We start from the raw sequence: 23,385 nt of genomic DNA, 5'->3' as shown, positions 1-23,385 counted from the left end.
CAGCGTGTGGGTTCAGTATAAAAAACGGATGTTGATTGTCGATAAAGTGTTTCCAAATTTTGGTTTTGGGGAGCCCCCTGTGATGGCCTTGGTAACCCTTGGCAACCCTAAGGAGAAAAGTCGAGCTCCACCATTGCTTGTCAACGTATGTAAGTTAAAAATGCAAAGTGATTGTGTATAGTGGACATGTTTAAGACAGCGAATGTAAAACCCAGTAAAACTTTATTTATAATTCACCCGCCTCCCCCAATGGAAACAAAGGAGGCTACCTCTAATAAATTGTATGTATTTTGCACTACTGATTCAGCTCCGTTTTGATTGTCACGGTGTCAGTGTCAAGTTCCGGCCATATTGACAGTCTCGCGAGGCGGCATCGTGCTTACTTGTTATCAGCATGCAGCACTTGCACTTGTCATATTTCTCTCACGAAACCAGACGTGGTGACACGAGGAAGGGTGTCTATGGAGATTCTTTTCAAGGTAAGCGCCGTTCATTTGGAAGGAGGAAAAAAAACAGGCGTTCAATGCCCCATGGTGCGGAAGCTGCCGAGAGGTGCACAGTTAGACGCCACAGACATGCATCGAGCATGCAAACCTGAACCGGGTTTCGCGACAACGCCGAACAAAAGGAATGTTTAGTAATACGGCGACGACGGTAAAATAAACGCTATTAGGATTAAAACACATCAGCAATTCAGGCATGTTCCATCACAACTGTTAACGTGATTCCCTCCTCCAGCGAAGATATTCATTAGAACGCAGTTGTTTGTTTTATCTGTTAGGTTGCCGACAGCCGCTGGAAAAATAATCGCTACTACCGCGTGTTTTTATGCATGATGCTACATATGTCACCGCTTGATCGCAGACGTGAGGGTGGTTCCCCCTTGCAGGGGGTGACGGGCTCACAGAGACTAAGACCTGGACCCAGATCGTTATGTTTATTGCACCCGTTTTTATCAATGCTCGTAGTTTTTGTTCGTAATGGCGAGTCTAAGCTTTACGATGAGCATATCATCTGAGAGCAAGACATTATTTCAACATGATGGATGGATGGATAGATGGATACAATACAATAATAAATAGATACAGTACACTAACCATCTATTTTTTTCTGATGATAGATAAAATAACCATTTATCTATCTATCTAATTATGTTAAAACAATATGCATGTATTTCCGTCTATTTAAGCGAAAGATGATTTATGTTGAACCCAATGAAGTGGTTCTTCAGGTTGTCTCCCACGTGATTGGGGTTGTTCCTCCCCGACAAACTCATCCGAGCATGCTTATTGATCTTGCTTTGTGTGCAAGAGAACAAAAAAGAGCCTTTCCCAAACTGCTCACACGGAGTTCATACCTGTCAACTTTTCGGAGCGCCAACCTGTAGACACTACCAAAAAATCCTTATAACATACCAGCGCATTTTATATGTCAAAATAACGGCAGAAGCCCCCCCCCCCCCCCCCCCCACGAAATTTTCAATTATATTTATTGTAGATCTCCATAATACAATGTCTGGTTAATGTCTAATCATCATTCTACTTAGTGGCATTACTGTACTCAGAGTTGTAATTCCTGCGTTACTTTTTTCACCAACTCTAAATGCTGATCCATCGGCTCGAAGTTACAGCATCCATTCATAATTACTTTGCACAACAATAATGCTGTCAGTGTTTCTGGTGCAAACGATTTTCGGAAATTTGTTTCCTTGTAGAACTTGCTTGTACACAACCGAAGCATGCAATTGATACTCTGCTGTTTTCAACTAGGAACTACGTGATTTACTGGAAAGTTACCGGAAATGACAGCATCCAAGTAGACAGACTAGCACCATTCTGGGCAAAAGCAAACGAAACTACCTGTTAGGGGAAATTTTCAGAATCCGTATGATTTGTGCGTAACGGCCATATACGTAAGATTCACCACCAAATCCGTATGAACTATGGCTAAACCGTATGAGTTGACAGGTATAAAAAGTTGGAAGCGTACAATTGTGTAAAAGTGGGAATTATTTAAGGAGAAATTATTTGGGGTTTTTTTTTCGTCCGAGCCCTTGATAAAAATGGGTGTGTCTCAAAAATGTCGGTCCCCTTGAACCTGTGTAAAAGCGCATCAATGTGCTGCTTTGTGTTCTGCACTTTAGCACAGTGTTTGTCAAACCTGTCAGGTGTGCCGCGGTATACAGTAATATCCAATTTGTATGCCCAGAAAGTAATCGTGTAGTACACCCTCGTAACGCTAGAGGGCAGCAACAGCTAGCCAATTGCCTTGTGTTTCGACCACTGGAGACAAGCGAATTTGTGCCGCATGAATGCAGGACGACAGTGAAACAATAAATGAGAAAGATTATAAAATACTTATTTCTTTGTGCTCATTCCAATTCAAGCTGTTATAACGTCATTCTTAAATGTTAAAAACGGTCGTAGTAACAATATAACACGTTAATTGATCAAATAGTGGGGGGGGGGGGGTCACATTTTCAGCTAGTGGTGTGCCACGAGATTTTTTTCAATGACAGAAGTGTGCCTTGGCTCAAAAAAGTTTGAAAAACACTGCTGTAGCACAACAGTGATAGTACAGTGCACTCCGCTTAATAGAACACCATTGGGCCGAAGCGCTTCTGTTCTACTAAGCGGGGTTTCTATTAACCGGAGACACTTTATTAGGTACACCTTCAGACACGTCGACGACCAAGTTATGCACGCTGAAAAACCCCTGCTGGCGAGTTAGAAGAGATATTTCGACTGTGGACGTCCATATCTTTAATCAAACAACAAAACAACAACTTTAATCAACTTCAGTCAAACATCTCAAATCACGAGAAAAATTTCGTTACTTTTGTCTGGAAACAGGAGTCCGTAATTTTGCGGTTGACTTCCCTCTCAATGCGCTGGATAAGAGGGAAGTCCTGGAAACCGCCGGCGTACCTTCTGAGAATCCGGCAATGCATCGTATCGTCTGAGTACGTCCTTCTTATCCGCAGGTGATGGCCCTCGTCTCTTGAATGAAGTTGAAGCCATTGTGACGTGCGTGTGTCTATGTGTGGAGTGACGCGTGCTACCTGTTACTGTATACGGCTAGAACTACCGCGTTTTCTCGCGATAGTGGTACAGTATCAAGATAGCTACACTTCGTCTCTCTCTCGTCTCTTGAATGAAGTTGACGCCATTGTGACGTGCGTGTGTCTATGTGTGCAGTGACGCGTGCTACCTGTTACTGTATACGGCTAGAACTACCGCGTTTTCTCGCGATAGTGGTACAGTATCGCGATAGCTACACTTCGAAAACCACTAGTTTACAATGTTCATTGCTTACGGCCTGTTCTATTAAGCGGAGATCTGTTCTACTAAGCGGGGTATCTTTATAGGAAATTGCATTAGGCAAATCGGTTCCAGAGCCTTTTGCTCTATTAAGCGGATTACTCTATTAACCGGTGTTCTATTAAGCGGAGTGCACTGTATCAGGAAGGACAGGAAAAAAGCTACACTGTAGAGCAGTGGTTCTGAACCTTTGGGCTCCCTCTACTGGTATGTGAAAGAATCATTGTCCAAGTCTGTTTCTAATTTTTTAAAATATGTTCTGTTGCTGTAGCAATTATCACCGTGTCGTGCGTTGGGTCACAGGTGTCCCTCCGTTTTTACGCTTTGAAATATTCTCATTTTCTGTGCAAGTGTAAAAAGCACTTTACGACTTACAATGAATCATCACAACAGTAAGATGCTGACCTTTTTGTTTCGGTACATCAAATATCTTATATAAGAACTTTCTGAAATACTCTGGATTGATTTTTGCTCAGTGTAAGATTGCATAACATCTGCCGAGTAATCAGATCTGCTTGGTGGGTCAGAGAGGATTACTTGTTACTCAGCAGCTTTTCCAGCATTAGGAGTAGAATCTGTTTTTGTTGTTGATAGTTTAGTGAATTGCTCAGTAGAAGCGTCTGTTCACAAGGAGTAACATTCTAATAAAAATGATTTGGAACTATTCATTGGTACTACTCCATTCCTTTGACTAGCGCCGACTGGAGTGAGCATGATATGGAATAGAGGAAAGAGATGAGAAAATATGTGCGCCTTGACAGTGCAGAAAATACGGTAGCTCAGTACCAGTACTGAAATGTTACTACGGCAAAAGGTGAAGTAATATCAGTTGATAGATTCTGCCTATGGAAGGGTCGGGTCGGTTGATTGTCTCATCTCTGCACAGTGTTGCTCCATCTTGCACAGGTTGAAAAAGGCTATGAGCGCTATAAACACTTACGTCAGCGCTGTAGGTGATTGATTGATTGATTTTCAAAAACCTAACTCTAACCCTCAACCCTAACCTAACCCTAAGCCTTAAAACTAAACCCAAACTTAACCCTACCCTAACCCTAACCCCTAACCTAACCCTAAAATCAACCCTCACCCAGAACCGAATGCTAACCCGACCCTAACACTCCCAATGTGGAGTTTGCATGTTCTCTCGGTGCTTGCACGAGTTCGCTCAAAGTAGCTTGGCCTGGCTGCTATGTTAAATACGCACATTCAAACACACACAGACATACACATCAAACAATTCTGTCTTAGAAGTGACTGGGGGCTTTTTCCCATCAGGGGTCGCCACAGCGAGTCACTCGCATGATAGGTTTGGCACAGTTTTCACCCTGGATGCCCTTCCTGATGTAAACCACTCACATTGTTATCCATTCTCTGGCCTGACTGGGAACTGAACCAAGTTCCCTGTGTCTCAAGACACCGGTGTTACACACAGAACAAAATTAGCACATATTCATGGAAACACTCACAGCACTGCAAGGAAAACGGCACGTTTTTATTTAAATTAATTCACATTATTGATTTCATTGATGTCAGCATCTGAAAATATTGGACAAATAAAAAATACCTTAAATTCATGAGGGAAATTTTCATGACGGAAATTATTTGCATGAAAAAACAGAACAAAGGTTGGTAATTACAAAAAACAAAAAACAAAACATCAGTCCTTGACTCAAAGTAATTGTTTGATGTGTTTGATGTGTTTGTGAAGTAAGTCCAACAGGAAGCACAAGAACAAAGCTTTTATTTGACTAAAGAGCAAAGAACACAAACATGTTATAGAATGTCAAGGGGAAAGGACAAATCGTTTTATGAACAACCGCAGCCGAAACAAAGTGCTGTATACACAAATAAAACTACAAATATATAATTAAGATACAATAAAACAATAAGACACCAACAAAGGCAGCGTCTCAAGGCTGTGTTAAAAGCGAAGGAACATCATTGGGTTTTGAGAGAGACATCAAATAAGAGGAGATACCTACATTTAAAATTAAGGTACAGTATTCAGCTTTTTTTTATGATTATTGATATTACTTTATACAAACAAACTTTGGGGTTTCCTTTAGCCATGCTAGCAATGGTTAGCACTGACTCGCGAGCAGAATAAGAAAATAAAGGCTAGTCACCGTTATCGCGCGCGCGCACACACACACACAAACACACATGCTCACGACACTCATATCAAAACTGTTTTATTCATATCTGTGCAGCATACAATTTCAGTCTGTTGGTAAATTTCCCATTAAACCGTTTCATGACTGTCAATGACTTCCTGTAACGCTTCTCTCTCATAATGTACAATTATGCATTGTTTTTTAATGCAGTGGTGTTATTTTCTGTGACTGTGCGTTGATTGTCTCACGGATCTCCATCGCGAGGTAGTACTGTAGTTATTATGATCAGAGGTATAGTGTCATAGAGTAGCATAACATTAAGAATCATAAAGGGAAAAAAGGAACCAATTCTTCAGTTGACTCTGCTTCTTTTGGAAACAAGACCACAGTTTTTGAGGAAACAACTTACGGTCATCGGCGTGTTGTGGTTTACTCAACTTCAGTTCCCGTTCAGTGACGGTTTGAATGTGAGTGGGTATAGTTGTCTGTCTTTAAATGCCGTGCAATAGGCTGGCGACGAGTCTATTGTAGGGCGGAGTCAAAATTTTAGCTCATTGAATGGCCTACAGCTCACCCCTAACTCTCAATGAGATAAGCAGTATAGAACCTGGACGGTTTGATTGACATATTGATTTTCACAGACATTTTTAGGGTGTCATGTGAACGTTAAGTCCTTCAGTTTGAACGGAGCCAAACTGAATTTGCTGCTCCTGCCAAGCATAACTTTGAGGCATGTCGTTTGCTTTTTCAGAAGCCTTTGTTTACCACAGAGCAGGAAAGACCTCCCGAGGATGCAAATGAAAATGTTTGTACTGTAGTCACGGATCGGTGCAGCATTCGCCTAATTTGGCTGCAAGCAGTTCAGTTGCCTCTCAGTGACTGCGATGTGTGACCTGCGATTGATTGGCAACTGGTTCTGGGTGTACTCCGCCTCTGGGCTAAAGTTAGCCGGGCTAGGCTCTGGCTCACCTGCAACCTGCGTGAGGTTAAACAGTACAGAGGGGGTTGATGTTTCGTGAATTGAATCACGATGTACCCGCTGAGTCATAACAGGAGGAAAGTAGAGTCTCGCAGGTGGTTTATGTCGCACCAGAGCAAGCATGCCGACCCCCCCCCCCCCCCCACCCACCCTTATGGGCGTGTCCTGGTCTGCTGCCTCAGCACTAGTTTATAAGAGGCTTTCTGAGATGCTCTTAGAAGTTGTTTCACTTTCATCTTTTCCTTTCGGTCTTCCACAGACCTTTTTGCAGACCTCTTGATTGTGACATGTCGGAGTAGAGGTAGGAGGCTGTAACTCACTATCTTTTATAATTAGCAACTCTTGTGTTTTTGAGGACATTCTTAAACAATCAATTTTATATTTGTCAGCTCTACTCAAAACCTTTTAGGTTGCTCATTTTATAACGCTTACTTATCTCGGCATTACTGACGGTATAGTGGTTCACTCGCTCACCACGCAGGCAGCTTGGGTTCGGTTCCTATTAGTGATGGTGTCAGTTGTGAATGAGTGTGAATGGTTAGTGGTGACTGGCGACCAAACTTCAGGGTGTAGGCAGCTCGCATACGCTCCAGCTCCTCGATCCTTGAACACGGTGAGCGGTAGAGAAGATGGCTGGATGGAGTGTTGGCCTGCCTCCTTATTGAGCATTTGATTTTTCCAAGGTCACATCATGCTTGATGAGCTATTTTTCACATATTGATTATAAATTCCATTAAATATTGTCTAGGAGTATAATGGAAGATACCATGTACAGAGCACAGACAAATATTTCAGCAGGAGAGGAGGGTTTTATTGATTTATTTTTCTAGAAATGATTGAATAATGTAAACATTTACTCAGTCGTATTTTCAATTTTTCAAAAAAACTATTGTTTGTTGAACAAGTGCAATACAACAGATGTGCACATTCCTTCACATATCTTTGGTCATGTTGTACTGTGTTTGATTGGATGAACAACTTCCCAAGAATGTCCTGTTGGTCATGGGGGTGTTTCATTCCATCAACATTTATAAAAATCAAAAATCGAACACATATGCTAATGTGCCCTCACCCGCTTGCTGTGTGCAGTAAAATACTCCACAGTTTAAACTTTGCTGCTGCTCCATACTCTTTGCTGCAGACAGTATCCTCTCTATAATTTGGTTATAGACCTTGAGTAACAGTCACATGCCCACAAAAAAAAGAAATTTGTTCTTTGTATACAGGTCTTGTTTTCCACCTGATGCATTTTGTCATTGTACTATTTAAGGGGAAAACAAACGTCACCAAATATGCTCCTTGATCATCAAAGGGGATAGGAAACTGTTCTGTGACTATATACAGTTATGGTGACGTTTTAATTAATTTTTTTTGTCGTCCCTCTGTAGGAGGCCATGAGTCAACCAGTCGTGTTGCCTTATAAAGCACCAGAACAGCCTTAAGAATCACTCAGAAAGTGTGGATGCAGGGAATGCAGTACACAAGAAAAAAGTACTTTTTTAATTGCAGAGACCAGCTGGATTAGAACCTTGGAACATTTCAGTTTGCCCCCCTTGGATTAAGCTGTTTCACAAGTAGTGTAACTTGTCATCGCCAAGCAGTGTCCCCATTCTTACCCCATCTGCAGCCCAAAACCCTCAATGCTCAATTCTGATGCCTCCTTCAGCTCCAGGCGGGAGCTCCTTGACCTACATGGCCCCCCTCTCAGCAGGGATCCTTCTCTGGACGACCCAAGCCCCGTGGACTCTCACATAGACAGCCTCGTAGACTCGGGGGCCAGACACACCGATGCTCCCGTTCGGCCATCCATTCTCACTGGAGTTTCCACCTTTCCAGGACAAATCTATGGGGCACAAAGCAGCCTTTGCTCAGAGTCACAGATTAGGTTGAATCAAATCCCCACAGACTCAAATCAGCTTTGCGGCTGGGGGGCTCTGACACCCAAAGCTGTCCAAGTCTTCAACACTCCCCGTTGGGTCTTGTTTTTCCTGTGTGTGGCCTCTTTCCTCCAAGGGATGATCATCAATGGCTTCATCAACACCGTGGTGACAACCATAGAGAGGCGCTTCGACCTGCGAAGCTACCAAGCTGGGCTCATTGCCAGCTCCTATGACATCGCGGCGTGCATTTGCCTGGCCTTTGTCAGCTACTTTGGCGGGACGGGCCACAAGCCTCGTTGGCTGGGTTGGGGGGTGCTTCTCATGGCTCTGGGTTCTCTGGTCTTCGCCTTGCCTCACTTCACCACGCCACCTTACCGGGTCAGTCTGTCCAAGCAAAGTGGAATGTGTTCTGCCAACCGGACCAGCCCTTGCCAGGACCAAGAGGGCGGGGGATTGTCCAGCTACCGATTTGTGTTCATGCTGGGACAATTTCTCCACGGCATGGGCGCTACACCCCTTTACACACTGGGTGTCACGTATCTGGATGAGAATGTCAAGTCAAACTACGGGCCTGTTTACACTGGTGAGTCACGTTTTGCAATTTTAAATACAGCACAAGGGGGGTTGAATTTGCATAGCATCCAACATTTTCAAGTGGCGATTACTAAAACTGCAACAAATTTGCGGATCATGTGAAACATAATGGATGAATGACCAACTGGCTGGCTGTTGACCTATCTGCTGTACAGAGAAACTCCTCTACAATGAAACCTACATGGGCGAAAATACCCCTTAGTGTGAAAAAAATTCTTCATGCAGGAACATCGTTCCCACTATCCTGCCCCCCATACAACGAAAACTCCCCCTGTTGTGTCATACGAAATATTTTTCTCTGCTCTTGCCTCGCAACGAGATTCACTACAATGAAGTCTAATCCAACATCGACCTCTACTGTTTCGTTCGGAAACAGCAACCACCACACTGGTTTACACATGCGCAGTAGTCCAGCAAGTATTTGTTATTGTTAGTTTCAGTGCGTCAGTGCTAAAATGGCTACAAAACAGACCTTTGGATGTCAAACAGCTAAGAGAAGAAGAGCTCTAACGCCAGAAGAGAGGGTAAAAGTGATCAAAAATGAAAGAAGGAAGCAAAATAAGACATTTTCCAAGAAATTGATGTAAGTGAAAGTGAATGCTGATCGTAAATTTCGCAATTTCTTTCCCTTTTTTTCTTTCTATACTGACTATATGTATATGCTCATACTTATAATAATAATAATAATAGTAATACATTTTATTTGTGGGCGCCTTTCTAGAAACTCAAGGACACCTTACAACAAGCAGTTAAAATCACGAGTACAATATTAAAAACAACATCAAATAAGAAAAAATAAATACAACAAAAATAAATAAATAAAATATTGGCTTTATGGTCTGAGTGAATAGGCTTGTCGAAAACAGATGTTATGCACTATTGGAATAAAAATAAAGAGGACACTTTCTTTTTTTGTGTGTGTACGCGTGCGTACGTGCGTGCGCGTTTACGTCTGAGATCAAATTTGCTACGGTCAAAAACCCCCTGTTGTGAAAAATTTCTTGCTGCAAACATGATTTCGTTGTCGAGGATTTTCACTACCTTGTGTGTAATTTGTGTGATGACAAGACCAAAACAGTATCATGTATCATAATCCTTTATGAAACCTGATCCATTTTTGAGCAGAAAAACACAGCAACAGAGAAAAGTGACCCTTTGTCACAAACTGAGTTATTGTTATGAAAAAAGAAAGAGAACGTTCCTGAAGTGACACACCCATGCTTTCATTCTCTGTCCCATAGGGATCTTTTATACTGCAGCCATTGTGGGTCCAGCAGCAGGTTACCTACTTGGGGGTTACTTCCTCAACATTAACACTGAGATCCACCTCACGTGAGTTTACTTACAGTATGTGTGTGTTGTGGGAGAGTTGCATTCTTAAATAATTATTTGACAGTGTATTTTTCTTTAAAGTAAGAGAAGTAGAAATGACATGGTGTTTTGAAAGTCATTGTCGGGGATACCGGTCCATTCACATGACTGCACAAAAAATAATGGGTTTGGTTTATGTCAACGCAGAGTGTGAATGAAAAAATAGATCAAGCAGATGGACGGATGAATCCATCCATTTCTATGACGACTTATTTTGTTCAGTATTGAAGAAAGGAGGCGCTGTTCCCCGCTGACTTTGACGAGACTTGTTGGCATCTAATCACTGGACAACACAGTGCGCTAGAACACTTTCACTTTCACACTGAACTGAACCCACCCTGTCTGCAGGGAAGAACAAACACCCTCGATAATGTTTTGTTTTGGTTTTTATTTTCAATTTGGTCAGGAAGGAGCATGGTGGACTTAAGTGTCATGTTTCTGAAAGTGTGGTCCCTGCCCAAAATATACATCACTTGGGTTGAACAAGTGATGTGTATAGTGTGATACATTTTCATAACTGCTACTTAACTATATTTACTTTGCAGGTACAATTTTTATGTAGGTTTTCGTCCATCTCAGGGGGCGGCCATTTTGCCACATGCTGTCAAATGAAAGTGACATCACCGTTGTTGGGGGTTCAGGGAACAACCAATCATGGATAAGCTTCAGAAGACAGGTGAGCTGTGATTGGTCGTTACCTGAGCCCCAAGCGACTGCAGGTCAATTTCCACCGACAGAAAGTGATAAAATGGCTGCCCTCTGAGGTGGCTAAAAACGTGTGGATTTCGCTGCTTAACTCGTATTCCACAAATGTACTATGAATCAGAATGCAGTGTTTAGACTACAGAAGGTGCGTACAAGATATTGTAAAGAAAAGTTTGGGGTTAACTTCCCCTTAAATCGCAGTTTTTTTCCAACTGTGAATATTGTCCCAGTGGCTTACAAGAATAATGTAATACAGTAATGTTAATTTTTTTATGAATAAAACATAGCTTGTGTTTTTTATGAACACTTAGGCCTATTATAGCCCTCTATTTTGACATTGGTCATGAGAAAAGTATTTTTTATGTGGTCCATTGTCAAAAGATTGACAACAACTAAACTGGAGGCTAGCAGTTAAGTCATTTCTCAAGTTCGGGTTTGCTTCTTGACTCACTTTTTGTGTTGCTAAAAATGCAAAATCTCAATACATTCTAAAATAATGCTCACTATAATTAGCTTATGGATGAATGTGTGGTGACAGGACAGAGATGACCCCAGAGAACCCTCTTTGGGTTGGTGCTTGGTGGATTGGCTTCCTACTCGGTGGAGCAGCAGCTCTGTTGGTGGCGTTTCCCATCCTGGGCTATCCAAGACAGCTGCCAGGTACTCATAATTGGTACACATATTATATATAGGTATATATATGTATATGTGTGTATGTATATATATATATCTATATATATATTGCGCGTCGTCCCGCACGCGGTCTATCCCTTTTCAAAACGTACCTACTTCACCCCGCCGCTGTGCGCCGCCACTGCGCCGCTCAGGCAGTGGCTCATTACGATCGCGCGGGCATCTTAGCGAAAAAATGTTGTCTACCCACAAGCATTGCAATGAAATTGTTAGTTATTTAGTAGAGCTAAACATCTCTTTATTTTCGCGATAAGCAATGAAGATGAACAAAAAGTTGAACCAAGCAACAACACTTTTGTGGGCCGAAGGCCCACCTTACCAGCCTTCCGCAGGAACTAGCTGATGAGCCGCCCGGAGGGCGGCGAACCAGCTAGTATAGTATATGCATATAGCATACAGTTGAGATAAATGGCTAATGTATTGAAATTGAAATTTGTGCATGTTCAAATGATTGTTTAAAATAATAGATAACATAAAATAGTGAGAGATAGCTTTGTTATGTAACATCTTCATTGAATTTGGTTCTGTTTTTCTTTCGTCCCATTTCACTTGGTCCTCCTCCAGGTTCTCAGGAGCACAAGGCCACGCGGGTGTCTGAGGCCCACCAGCTCAAAGATGGCAGTCACACCACAGCTTCGGACCCTCAGTTTGGCAAATCAGTCAAAGACATGCCAAGGTAAGCAGGGCTCGACTCTGCGGTTTTTGAAAATGGTCAGATCCAGATGTAAACAAAAATGTTTTTGGTCTGTATGTAACTGAAATGACGTCCAAATTATAAAACTATTTCCCAGATACTTTGTGGAATAATAATAAACCAAGAATATTTTCTCTTCTCTCTGTATGAGTCACACGGTTATCCTCCCAGTGACCCCAGAGTTCAAATTTTTGCATCTTAAATTCGTCAGAGTGAATCTGAAACTAATATATGGAAGGACAGACGAATACACAGTATCACATGAATCCAACCACAGAACCCCCATTTTTATTGGGGAAATTTTCTGGGCCTTTCCTTAAACATTTGAATCTTGAAAAGGGTCTGTGATCTATTGAGTTTGAGTGGAGTTGTTACTGGAAATTTCTGACAGCTAAAGTAACTTTTCATGACTCCTGATGGTAAAACTATTAGGAGTCATAGCGCCATCTGCTGCTTTGGCAGGTGTTTGACATTTTGCCCAGTTTATGCATGTATAGTAAAACATAATTTGGCCTAGTGTGGATTTATTATCTTGAAAAAAATAATCACCTTTGTTTGAGAACTCCAAAAGAAATTGCACACAATACTAACAAGTCAGGGGAAAAAAAATTGCATTCAAACATTTGCGGTTTTACAGACCGTTTCAAGGTTTAACATTAGCTAATCCACAGTGATTAAGCAGGGCACATTATGTAACATGACATATCATTCAATGTCGTACCATAGTAATGAAACCATACCAAGAATAGCTCAGAGCTGTTGGGATTAGAGCAGCCGGTTTTAATTAAAAAAGTAATTCAATTAGCTGGGCCTTAATCTGCCATGCAGTTCACTAAGAAACACAACACTCGCGATGGCACGGCGCTCACCGATAACAAAGGGGCCCTTTGAGTAGACGCTTTATTATTATTTATTTTATTAGCCGCTATCAGGAACTAAATGGCATACATGGCTGACGGAAGATTTTCAGAAGTGAATTGTGTCCATGTCAATCCTTTCACGTGCCCCTTAAGAGGTTTTTAGATTTTAGGTTTGAGATTTCTATTTTATAGGGTTTATATTAATGCTTAGAGTGCATTATGAGTGTTTTGCTTCCAAAATTGGTTATCTGCTAGTGCAGTTTTTTCATGGCTGGCTCTTTTTTTTTTTCTTTTTTGAATTCCATCCGTGTCCATTTTCTCAATTTCCCATTCAGATGTGATTTCTATGAGTATATGTCTAAATCAATGCTTAGAATGCATTATTAGCGTGCTGCTGTGAACATATGGTTATTTGCTAACTCACTGAGTGGTGTGATGACGTTCTCTATTGCGGTACGTCATGCACGTACTTATTTATCGACTGAGAATGGTATTTTTTTTTCCTCTGGGTGGATTTTTTTAATCCATTTTTGTTATTTTGAATTGGTTAAAAATTATATTTGCTGTTCCAAAATACTTAAATTGTGATCAAATTTTCAGCCGTATCGCATATTTTTCCAACTTCATAGTGTCATACAAAACAGTTAACAGGTGAACCTGTATTATTTTGCGGTAGATTGCAATATATTTTCAACAAGGAATACGCTTCAGGGATTCACTTAATTTATTACGAATGAATCCTAAATTTAGTTAGTTGTTTTATTTTGGACTTCAATTCTCTATGGCAGAGTGACTATTTTTGCCTTTTGTCAGAAATAAACGAAAGGTCTTTAAAAATATCTGTGATTGGTTCAATAACTCTTTTGTGTATCAAAATCACTTGTGGTATCAGTTCCTTGGTATCGGTAAGTGCTCAAAGATCGAAAACGTCTGGAAAAAAGTGGTATCAAACATCCAATTCCCCACCCTATGTTCCAGATCTGTGCTGCTGCTTCTAAAGAATCCCACCTTCTTGTTTTTGTGCTTGGCTGGTGCTACAGAGGCCACTCTCATTGCTGGCATGTCAACATTTGGTCCCAAATTCTTAGAGTCTCAATTCAGCCTCAGTGCATCTGAAGCTGCCACTTGGTTCGGTGAGTGATGAAAACATTACTGTATTCAGGAACAACTGAGATTTTTAGGGTTCAATACTGCTTGTACTTGTGAAAATGTGAAAAGTGAGATTTACTTGTATGCCAGCCATTTGTCTTTGGGAGCTATGTGGGCGTGTGGGTGGGCGCGACTGCCTGCTCCTTCTCAGTGTCCCGTGTTCTGACCTCCCAACTCATGGACCGGGGGGGGGGCGGGTATTCTCTCATTCCCTCTTCATTGCCATGGTCTCTGGGAATTTAATACAGTACAAGCATAGCAGTAGAATTCATTTTATAGATAGAAACTATTGTATAATACTTTGTTTTTTCCTTTGTCCATGTTTCCAGGTTACATGGTTGTACCAGCAGGAGGCGGGGGTACTTTCCTGGGGGGCTATATCGTAAAGAAACTGAACCTCCGCTGCCGAGGCATCATTCGTTTCTGCATGATCTGTGCCACTGTCAGTCTGATCGCCATTTTCATCTTTCTCATCCACTGTCCAAATGTGCCCTTGGCCGGAATCACCACCCCATACCGGTCGCCGGTCAAAAACCCAATGGACCAGTTCCAGCAACTTTATGACCGACCTAATCATCTCACGGCAGGAAACAGGTAATCATCTGGTAACTGTTAGTTCCGGCAGATCACTGAGATGAACTCAGGCCCGGAGAAGCCGGTGGCATTTTTGGGTGTTGTTGATGAATGGCTTGTGCTTTGCAGAGTTTTAAGTTGCACTTACGGATGTAGCACCCAACTGTATTTAACGGCAGACGGTTTTCTGAAGTGTTCCTGAGGCTATGTGATGAAATCCTTGGCACATTGATGTCAGTTTTTGATGCAGTGTCGCCAATGTTGGTTTTTGGCCTAGCCGCTTACATGCTTCATTTCTATCATTTCTCAAGACTCTAGTGATTTACATATTATTGTATTTGTCTTTATGTGTAAGACAAAGTCCCAGCTTCATTGGAATTGAGTTTGTATTTTGTGCAACCATTTGAAAAAGTACAAATGAGTAAATTCAAGACACTCATTTTTTTTCAGTGCCGTTGAATTTATAGTTTAGGAAGCGCCATCTAACCTTCTCTTCCTGTTCCATCCTGGCTGCTGGGTAATTCCTTCAGCAGCTCTTCTGTAACGGAGAGCTTGACAGTGGGCTGCAATGAAGGTTGTAGCTGTGTCTGGGAGCTGTATAACCCCGTTTGTGGTGCTGATAACGTCATGTATTACTCCCCCTGCCATGCTGGCTGTACCTCCATCAACCACACAGAAGACTCCACGGGCAAAAAGGTACATCAATATTAAAATTGTTTTCATATATGGGGCGCACCACATTATAAGGCGCATAAAATAGAAGCTACAACAGTGGCTGCACTCGCATTATGCATCACTAGATGGAGCGACGCTAAAGGGAATAAAATACAATACAGCTTTATTTATGTAGAGCTTTCGCAATCGCTGCAACTGTAACAAAGCGCTGGACAGGCAATTTCAAATACTATGTCCAAGAAATCAGAATACTGAGCCATATATAAGGCGCATAGGATTACGAGGCGCACTGTTGGCTTTTGAGAAAATTGCTTTGCTTTGAGGTGCGCCTTATGGTGCGGTAAATATGGTAATTGGTCTGAAAATTACTGATTTATTGCCTGGGAAAAATGTATCTCTCTGCACCAGTGGCATATAAGTGACAGCCAGAACAAATAAATGTTGTTCCAAAATGGCCGATGATTGATTGGGAAATATGTATGAATTCACTTTTTGTTGGTGTGACATCATTAGCTCATTCAATCTCAGCCATTGTCCCTGGATTGTGACTGATCTTGCAAGACCCACAGAATATTTGGTTCTAATGCTATATAGTTGGGACTCTCTTCGTTCAGGAGGAAAAAAAATTGTTTTTATCTTTTTCCATTCTTCAGCAATCAGCATTACAAAATGGCTAAGTTTCATGGAAATGGCGATTCTTAGGCAAAAAACGGAGAAAAAGAGCTTTTTGCAAAAGCATGCATTTTAATCACGTGGTGCACCACTGCCACCTACTGGTCAATTCTTTTGCATGATTTACAATGCAAACGGCTTATTTTCATTCACAGATTGCATCAGACCCTCCTCTCTATGACGCAAAAAAAAAGAGACTAAGACGTACAAATGCGTCCTCATTTTAAAAAGACGTCTTGTGGAATGAAAGAGTTGAAAGTGACCCTGAACGGGTGCGCTATTGCATGAAGAGAGTGCAAATTACCGTGTTTAGTTCTAACACACACACACAAAAAAAGAAAGGGAGGATGATCCAGTGCCCCACATAACATCCTGTGGCATGCACCTAGGTGTACTCTGGATGCAGCTGCGTGGTGTCGGCTAATGGCTCTTTGGACCAAAATGGATTTGCTACGGCAGGAAAGTGTGGCAGCAGCTGCCAACACATGTCAGCCTTCCTCTCGTTTTTCTTCATCATCATCTTCTTCACCTTTCTCTGTAGCATCCCGGCACTCACTGCCACACTCAGGTAAGTTCATCAAATATTGCATTTTTCCAAGGAAACTGTCGATTTTGATTTGCCTTACACAAGTCGCAAATGCTGTTTTGGAGGTGTAGTCTTCCGGCGTGTAGACCCGGACTGCATCATACTATTGGGGCGTTTGTAATGATTATAACTAGTATTGTACTCTTTTAGGTGTGTTCCAGACAGTCAGAGATCCTTTGGACTAGGCATCCAGTGGATTGTCGTACGCACATTTGGTAAGATTCATGTTTACTTTAATGGAGTCAGAGAGAACGTTTTGTTTTTTTGTATCTGGGCTTCCCTATAGTTCTGCAAGTAGAATTACTTTTTTTGTGTTATGATCAGTTGTGAACCTGCTTTTGCTAACGTGAAAATGGTATTAGAATCCAGTGATTGTGTATCCTGAACGGCTATGCTGAACAGTTACGTCAATGCTGAACATGGCACAAAAAACAACATGAGAGGTGGTCATCCGTTCTGTAACCATAGCAATGACATTTGTTCTTCTACTTAATATAACCCAGTGTAGCAACCCGATCATTTGGAAGCTGCTTTTTTAAGATTTAGTGACCACATACTATAGTCTTGCTTTAAACTCTTTAAATGCAACTACGTGATTTTTGACTCGCATCATCAGTCAGATGTCAATTGCTGTTTCCTCGCAGGTGGTATTCCTGGACCCATCGCATTTGGCTCCATGATTGATATTTCCTGCTTACTATGGCAGGATAAGTGTGGAGAGCAGGGCTCTTGCTACCTCTATCAGAACACGGCCATGAGCCGATACACGCTCTTCGCTGGCATTCTTTATAAGGTAAATGTTAGACATCAGCGCTCTGAATTTTCTTCGATTACCTGTGAATCATTTATATGTAAAATGCATCTGAACTCAACTCCAACACTCACAAGACTGGATACATTTTAGCTGGGCAATCGTGTGTTTTTAACTGGCCAAACCTTTTCCGACTTGGAGAATCCCACTGCACTGGAGTTTATGAGATTAACAATGACAAGCGCAAACAATAAATATTACAAAGACTGTGCGCCATCTGATGCGGCATTGAGTGTGACATGATCATTTTTAATTCATATGTTGTGGTGAAATTTTACATTTCATTCATAAATGGTCTCTCTCTCTCTCTCTCTCTCTCTCTATAAAATAAACACACACACACACACAAGTACCGTATTTTCCACACTATGAGGCGCACCTAAAAGCTTTCCGATTTTCTCAAAAGCTGACGGTGAACCTTATAATCCGATGCGCCTTAAATATGTTCTTTAAATGTTCTGTAAAGCGCTTTGTTACAGATACAGTGGTTGTGAAAGCGCTGTATAAATAAAGCTGTATTTTATTTTATTCCCTTTAGTGTAGCTCCATCTCGTGGATGCGTCACGCAACCTCAGCCAATATTTTAGCTTTTATTCTATGCGCCTTATAATGCGGTGCACCCTATATATGAAAACCGTTTTAAAATAGGCCATTCATTGAAGGTGTGTCTTAAAATTCCCAAGCGCCTGATAGTGCGGAAAATACGGTACAGTTATACTAAATTAGACTAGTTGGTGGGAATGTGGCTGAGTCGACTTTGGTGTTGCTTTCAGGTTTTGGGGACAATCTTCTTCTTGCTGGCCAGCATCTTGTACAAGCCTCCCCCGGAGTCACCTCAAAGCAGCTGCGAAAGCAGTGACCACGAAACCTGCAACAAGAGCGACTTTCCTGTGAAAGATCTTTCTGCAGACGGTGTCATTGTCAACCCGCATGCCAGGTTTTGACAACAGAGGCTTTCATCTGTGGAGTCTCGGTTTATGTGACGGTGCTTTTTTGATACCTTCAGTCATAGGGAAGTTGTTGTTCCCCAAAACTGAAGCTAACCTTCTGTGTTCCCCATTATCTGCGTTTTCTGCATTATCAGTTCCGCATTTCTACATTACCTTGAAATAAGTGACAAACTAAAGGAAAACAAAGTGTAATCACTGAACGTAATTTACGGGCTACAGAGCACATCTGACCAGAGACCGCAACAAATAAATGTAGCCATAAAACCGAATATTGGTATGTACATGTTATGGCCACTTCACTTTATGAGCCGCAGGTCTGCACAAGCGATCACGCGGGTTTTTTATTTGTATTTTTTTAATTTTTGACTTAGTTAAACACCTTTAAATGCCCCCCCCCCCACAACAATGCCAAACTTAGCCAGTTATACAATAGCACCCCGAGAAAAGTAATTGATGGCTACCTTCTGCTTTTTCATCCTGCACACTAAACCCACCACCAATCCTCATCCTATATATCATCCTAGCCTCACTTTGAACTCCGCTCATGACTAACATCATGATTCAGTAGCAGTTGTAGTACAGAAATTACAATAATTACAGATTCTAGTATGTAACGCTTGAAGACTGCATACTCCATATTTGATTTGATTGCCTTTGCTGCTACCAAATGCTTAAGCACTTTTCCGCTACCAATTGTCAGTACATGTAACTTCTGTACAATTAACTGTTTTCTAACAGGTGAGAATGTTGACCTCTAATCATTCCATCATAATCCTTTTCCCACTGAATCAGAATACAGTGGACCCCGAGTTATGAATCTCCATTTTATGAACTATTTGGGCTTTGCACAATATATCCATAGAAAAATGATCTATGTACAATTTTCAATATACGAACGATCTTTATGGATGAGCAGATGGATGGATATGTTATCCTCCTTCTCGTGCTACACAGCCATTATTAGCATTCTCGATCATCCATTGACAACCGATGGACACGATCGCCCAAACAAAGTCTAAAAAGTTCTTTTATTTTCATCAGAAAATATTATTTACAATATATTTTATTTAAAGGTATGTAGCGTCTCTTTAAGACAATGAACGGTTAATGTCGGTTGAATCATGTCAACGCCTGTTGTCGTGGAAGTTCCAACTACAGACAGTACATTCACCCGATCGCAAATGCCAGAAGCAGTCGCGTTATGAATGTATGCGTCAGTAGGTTCCACGGTGACACTTTGACCTTTTGCTGAACAACTAGACAAAGTATTTACAATTGGAATGGCTGCAAAGAAAACGGAAGCTGCTATAATGAATGTTAAAAAGAAGCTTGTTGTGTAGCCTGGCTGTGTGCATCATGCGAAGCAAGTGTTGTTCTTGACAAAGAGCTTGCTGGTGATAATGTGAGGGAGACAATAAAAAAAAAATTACATGGAAGAAAAACGTTTTCAAAAGAAATGTCAAATTAATCTTTTATAGTAAATGACGATATGACGTACCATTTTATGACATTTTTGGAGCAAAGACAAGTTTGGACCAGTTTACCAAAATCAAGAAATGATTTAGAAAGGAAAGACATACCAAAAAAAAAAAAGGAATGTTTTTATTTATGGAGGCCGACTTTTTCAATGGGGACGCTGTGGTCGTTCTTCCACTTCTCTCCTCCTTTGTTAAAGTTAGCAAGCAATAAATAGTTACCGTGTTTTTTTTAAGGTTAATTTCTTTTGAGTGTGTTTTCAAATATGTCTATAATGGATTATATTTATTTTTAACTACACACTGTTTAAAAAAAATCTTGGCACAGTAAAATGGCATTTCCATTCATTTCAGTGGGAAACATGACCTCGTTTTGATGAACAGTTCAAGTGACAAACGAGGTCACGGGCCTAATTAAGTTTTAACTGTATTTTCAAATTGATAGTGACCTCCGGAGCAAAAATCAAAAGTCTGATGACTGGCCCATGTGTTAGAAATTTAAGGATGATAGTAATATATATATCATTGCAAAAATATCCCACAAATCGTAAATACCCCTCTATGACCCCGATATTCGAATCTAAACAATCTATTCCAATGAATCTGCAGTAGCTAAGATTGAAATTATATTCAAATGTGCATGAGAAAGAAGCATGAAGACTTTAAAAGATGACAAGATGGAAACTCAGCATTCCATGCGTTAAGTTTGAACTGCCAAGTGAGAGAAAAGCATATCAATCCATTTGCTCCTTTTGTCTCCGCCTCAGTGACAGAAGATACCGTAGCCACTATTTTACCTACATTGCTCCCTGCAAATAAAGCCATGCCTTTAAACTACTGCCCGATGTCTTCCGAATCTTTTTTTTTTTTTTTTTTGTCGTTAGAGTATTTGGAAAAGCTTGTGCTCAAACAAACAGTAAACGGAAAAGCACAATTGTATTTATCAATTTGAACATGCGGGCGATGAGATTGACCGTCACGTGCTGGATTTTGCGGAAATCATAAAACCACAATTGTTTTGCAGGGTTCTCTCATTTTGGTTCGTCGTTCAGCTGATTTGCCCCATTTGGCAGATTGAAGAGGTAAACCGCTCATTAGTTTCTCCGTGTTGCCCGACAAATCTATACTTCTTCACTGCTGTAACATACGCCAAGAGATGATGTACTGTATTGTATGACCACATTTTGTGATCCACATTCATGATTTAATGTTCAATAAATATTGCTTTCATTGCCCTCTGTCCGTTGTTAACATAAGATGGTGTCTCTTGTTGTTTTGGATGGACTTGCGATTTATGTTGCCAATGTCGTACGTAACAGCCAGCCAGCTGTGTTTTTCAGACTTTTGTTCATATCCTGAATGTCTTTTTTAAGGAAGATGAATTTGAATATATTTTTACGTGCTGTTTCAATGATGTCAAGTGTTATATAATTAAAGTTTGAGATAAAATTGGACCAGTGGTTTTTGTGGGAGCTCTTGTTTTAACGGGATGGAATTGAAAGATTTGGAAATTTTGCAGGTAGGGATCAATGTCATTCGCAGAGATTTTTTTTTCTTTACGAGCAGCATTTTATTATTTATGTCAATGGAACTGGACTTTCATTTGACTTGTCCCACTGAGCAAAAAATGTTTTTTCATTCAGGCCACTTTTATCCTGCCTGGAGGAAATCAAAACCTGGATGGCCCAACATTTCTTGAATTACAATGAAAAGAAGACAGAAGTGTTGTCTCTTTGGTCCCAGTGGCCCTTGTGCATCCCATCCTGTAGACTTGGGCCCCCTGTCTCCTTATCTTAAGTCAACAGTCTCAAACCTGGGTCTTAAACCGGGACAGTGATTTTAAATTGGATCGGCAAATTGGTCCTATTGTTAAATGTAACTTATTTCATCTTAGGCAGCTGGCTAAAGTAAAACCTCTCCTTTTTGTTACACCCCGACTGGATTACTGTAACGCACTTGACTTTGGAGTCAGCCAATCCTCCGTGATGCGTCTCCAGTTGGTCCAGAATGCTGCTGCTCGTCTCTCAACTGGTACTTGTAAGAGGGAGCACATAACTTCTGCTCTGGCATCCCTTCACTGGCTCCCGATACATTTTAGAGTTCTTTTTAAGATCCTATTATTTCTTTTCAATTATTTAAATGGCCTTGCTCCACCTTACCTCTCTGAGCTCCTCCGCTTCTACACACCTGCCCGGCGCCTCAGGTCTGCGGACCAGACATTATTAAAGGTACCAAGAGCTAAGCAGAGGCTAAGAGGGGATCGAGTCTTTTCAGTTGCTGGTCCCTCTCTTTGGAATGACCTCCCACTGAACGTTCAGCAAGCCCCCTCGCTGCCCATCTTTAACACTCTTCTCAAAACTCAATTGTACTCTTTGGCATTTGACTCGGCATGACTCGGTCTTTGTTCTTAATTTTATGTTTTATTGTTGTGTATATGATATTTGCTCCATGTCCGTGCTCTATAAATACAGTTGAGTTGAGAACAATATGATCAAATCACATTCAACCGAGGAAAATGGGAAAATACTCATGTAATAGTGAATCAGACAAAGGTGAGGAGTATTTAAAATCTTAAGTACAGAAACACCAGAATGCTGCCATTATTAGTAGTAGTAAATAGTCCTGATTATGATAGTGTTGGACAGATTTAGAATGTTTCAGCCTCATGTCAAGGCTGAAATCTGCCTGGATGCCAGATCCAACAACTGCAGACGCGTACCGGAAGCAAAGCAGCAAAGAGGAAAGCTACGGAACGAGGAGAATAGACTGTGGGAAAAAAGTGAATACAATTTTAAGATTAAAAAGTCAGTCGAGGCTTTTGATCAGGCCTGCAGAGAAGGCCACAAATCGGCTTCAGCGAATTTCTGTATTCAAACACGAAAGTAGTCTGCAACCATCTCGATGATCTTCCGAAATTAAGCTTTCGATCACCACCTAGCAATAAACGGCTCCTCTTTAGCACGATGTAAGCTATCTATATAAAAAAGAAGCAACCGCTTTTGGAGCTGTACAAAAATTTTATTGTGAAAGAGGAAAGTGCAATTACATGAAGGTGTTGGTTGGTAGCAAACATGCCAGTGAGATGGTTTCCTCTTTTCTTTTTTTCTTCCCTTTTTTTAATCAAATTGTGTATCGTCTGAGATCTAGTACTGTGAAATGTTGTTGATTGATTGTGTGATGATATGTCCGTGCTACTGTGTTAAGTGTGCTGTTGAACTGCTTTGCTGTTAATTTGTACATGCGTTGTCCTCTTACGTTTTAGTGTTACCGTGGAGGCATTTTTC

General features: G+C 41.1%; 1 protein-coding gene across 4 annotated transcripts; it reads left to right on the top strand.

The window, feature by feature from the left end:
- Positions 1-305: 305 nt before the first annotated feature.
- slco4a1 (solute carrier organic anion transporter family, member 4A1) lies at positions 306-21,555 on the top strand. 4 transcript variants are annotated; one of them, XM_052059764.1, is made up of 12 exons: positions 306-479; positions 7,802-8,876; positions 10,129-10,219; positions 11,502-11,623; positions 12,221-12,332; positions 14,189-14,343; positions 14,689-14,953; positions 15,466-15,628; positions 16,669-16,847; positions 17,016-17,080; positions 17,510-17,658; positions 18,450-21,555. In XM_052059764.1, the coding sequence occupies exons 2-12, from the start codon at positions 8,054-8,056 to the stop codon at positions 18,618-18,620; spliced, it is 2,295 nt and encodes a 764-aa protein (XP_051915724.1). In that variant the 5' UTR covers positions 306-479; positions 7,802-8,053; the 3' UTR covers positions 18,621-21,555. The 4 variants fall into 4 exon arrangements, with proteins under 4 accessions (XP_051915724.1, XP_051915720.1, XP_051915721.1 ...); XM_052059760.1 differs by having other exon boundaries at positions 15,463-15,628; XM_052059761.1 differs by lacking the exon at positions 306-479 and adding an exon at positions 6,589-6,714 and having other exon boundaries at positions 15,463-15,628.
- Positions 21,556-23,385: the final 1,830 nt, after the last annotated feature.

This window comes from Hippocampus zosterae, chromosome 2, assembly GCF_025434085.1.
Source record: "Hippocampus zosterae strain Florida chromosome 2, ASM2543408v3, whole genome shotgun sequence".
Lineage (NCBI taxonomy): Eukaryota > Metazoa > Chordata > Actinopteri > Syngnathiformes > Syngnathidae > Hippocampus > Hippocampus zosterae.
Note: the sequence above shows the minus strand (reverse complement) of the source record. Positions and strands in the feature narration are given on the sequence as shown.

Excerpts from the sequence above, each read along its gene's own strand:
- slco4a1 (XM_052059760.1), top strand. The coding sequence starts at position 8,054 with ATGCTCAATTCTGATGCCTCCTTCAGCTCCAGGCGGGAGCTCCTTGAC. Across the intron at positions 14,954-15,462 it reads CATCTCACGGCAGGAAACAG|CAGCTCTTCTGTAACGGAGA; the intron begins GTAATCATCTGG and ends TAATTCCTTCAG. Across the intron at positions 16,848-17,015 it reads GCACTCACTGCCACACTCAG|GTGTGTTCCAGACAGTCAGA; the intron begins GTAAGTTCATCA and ends GTACTCTTTTAG.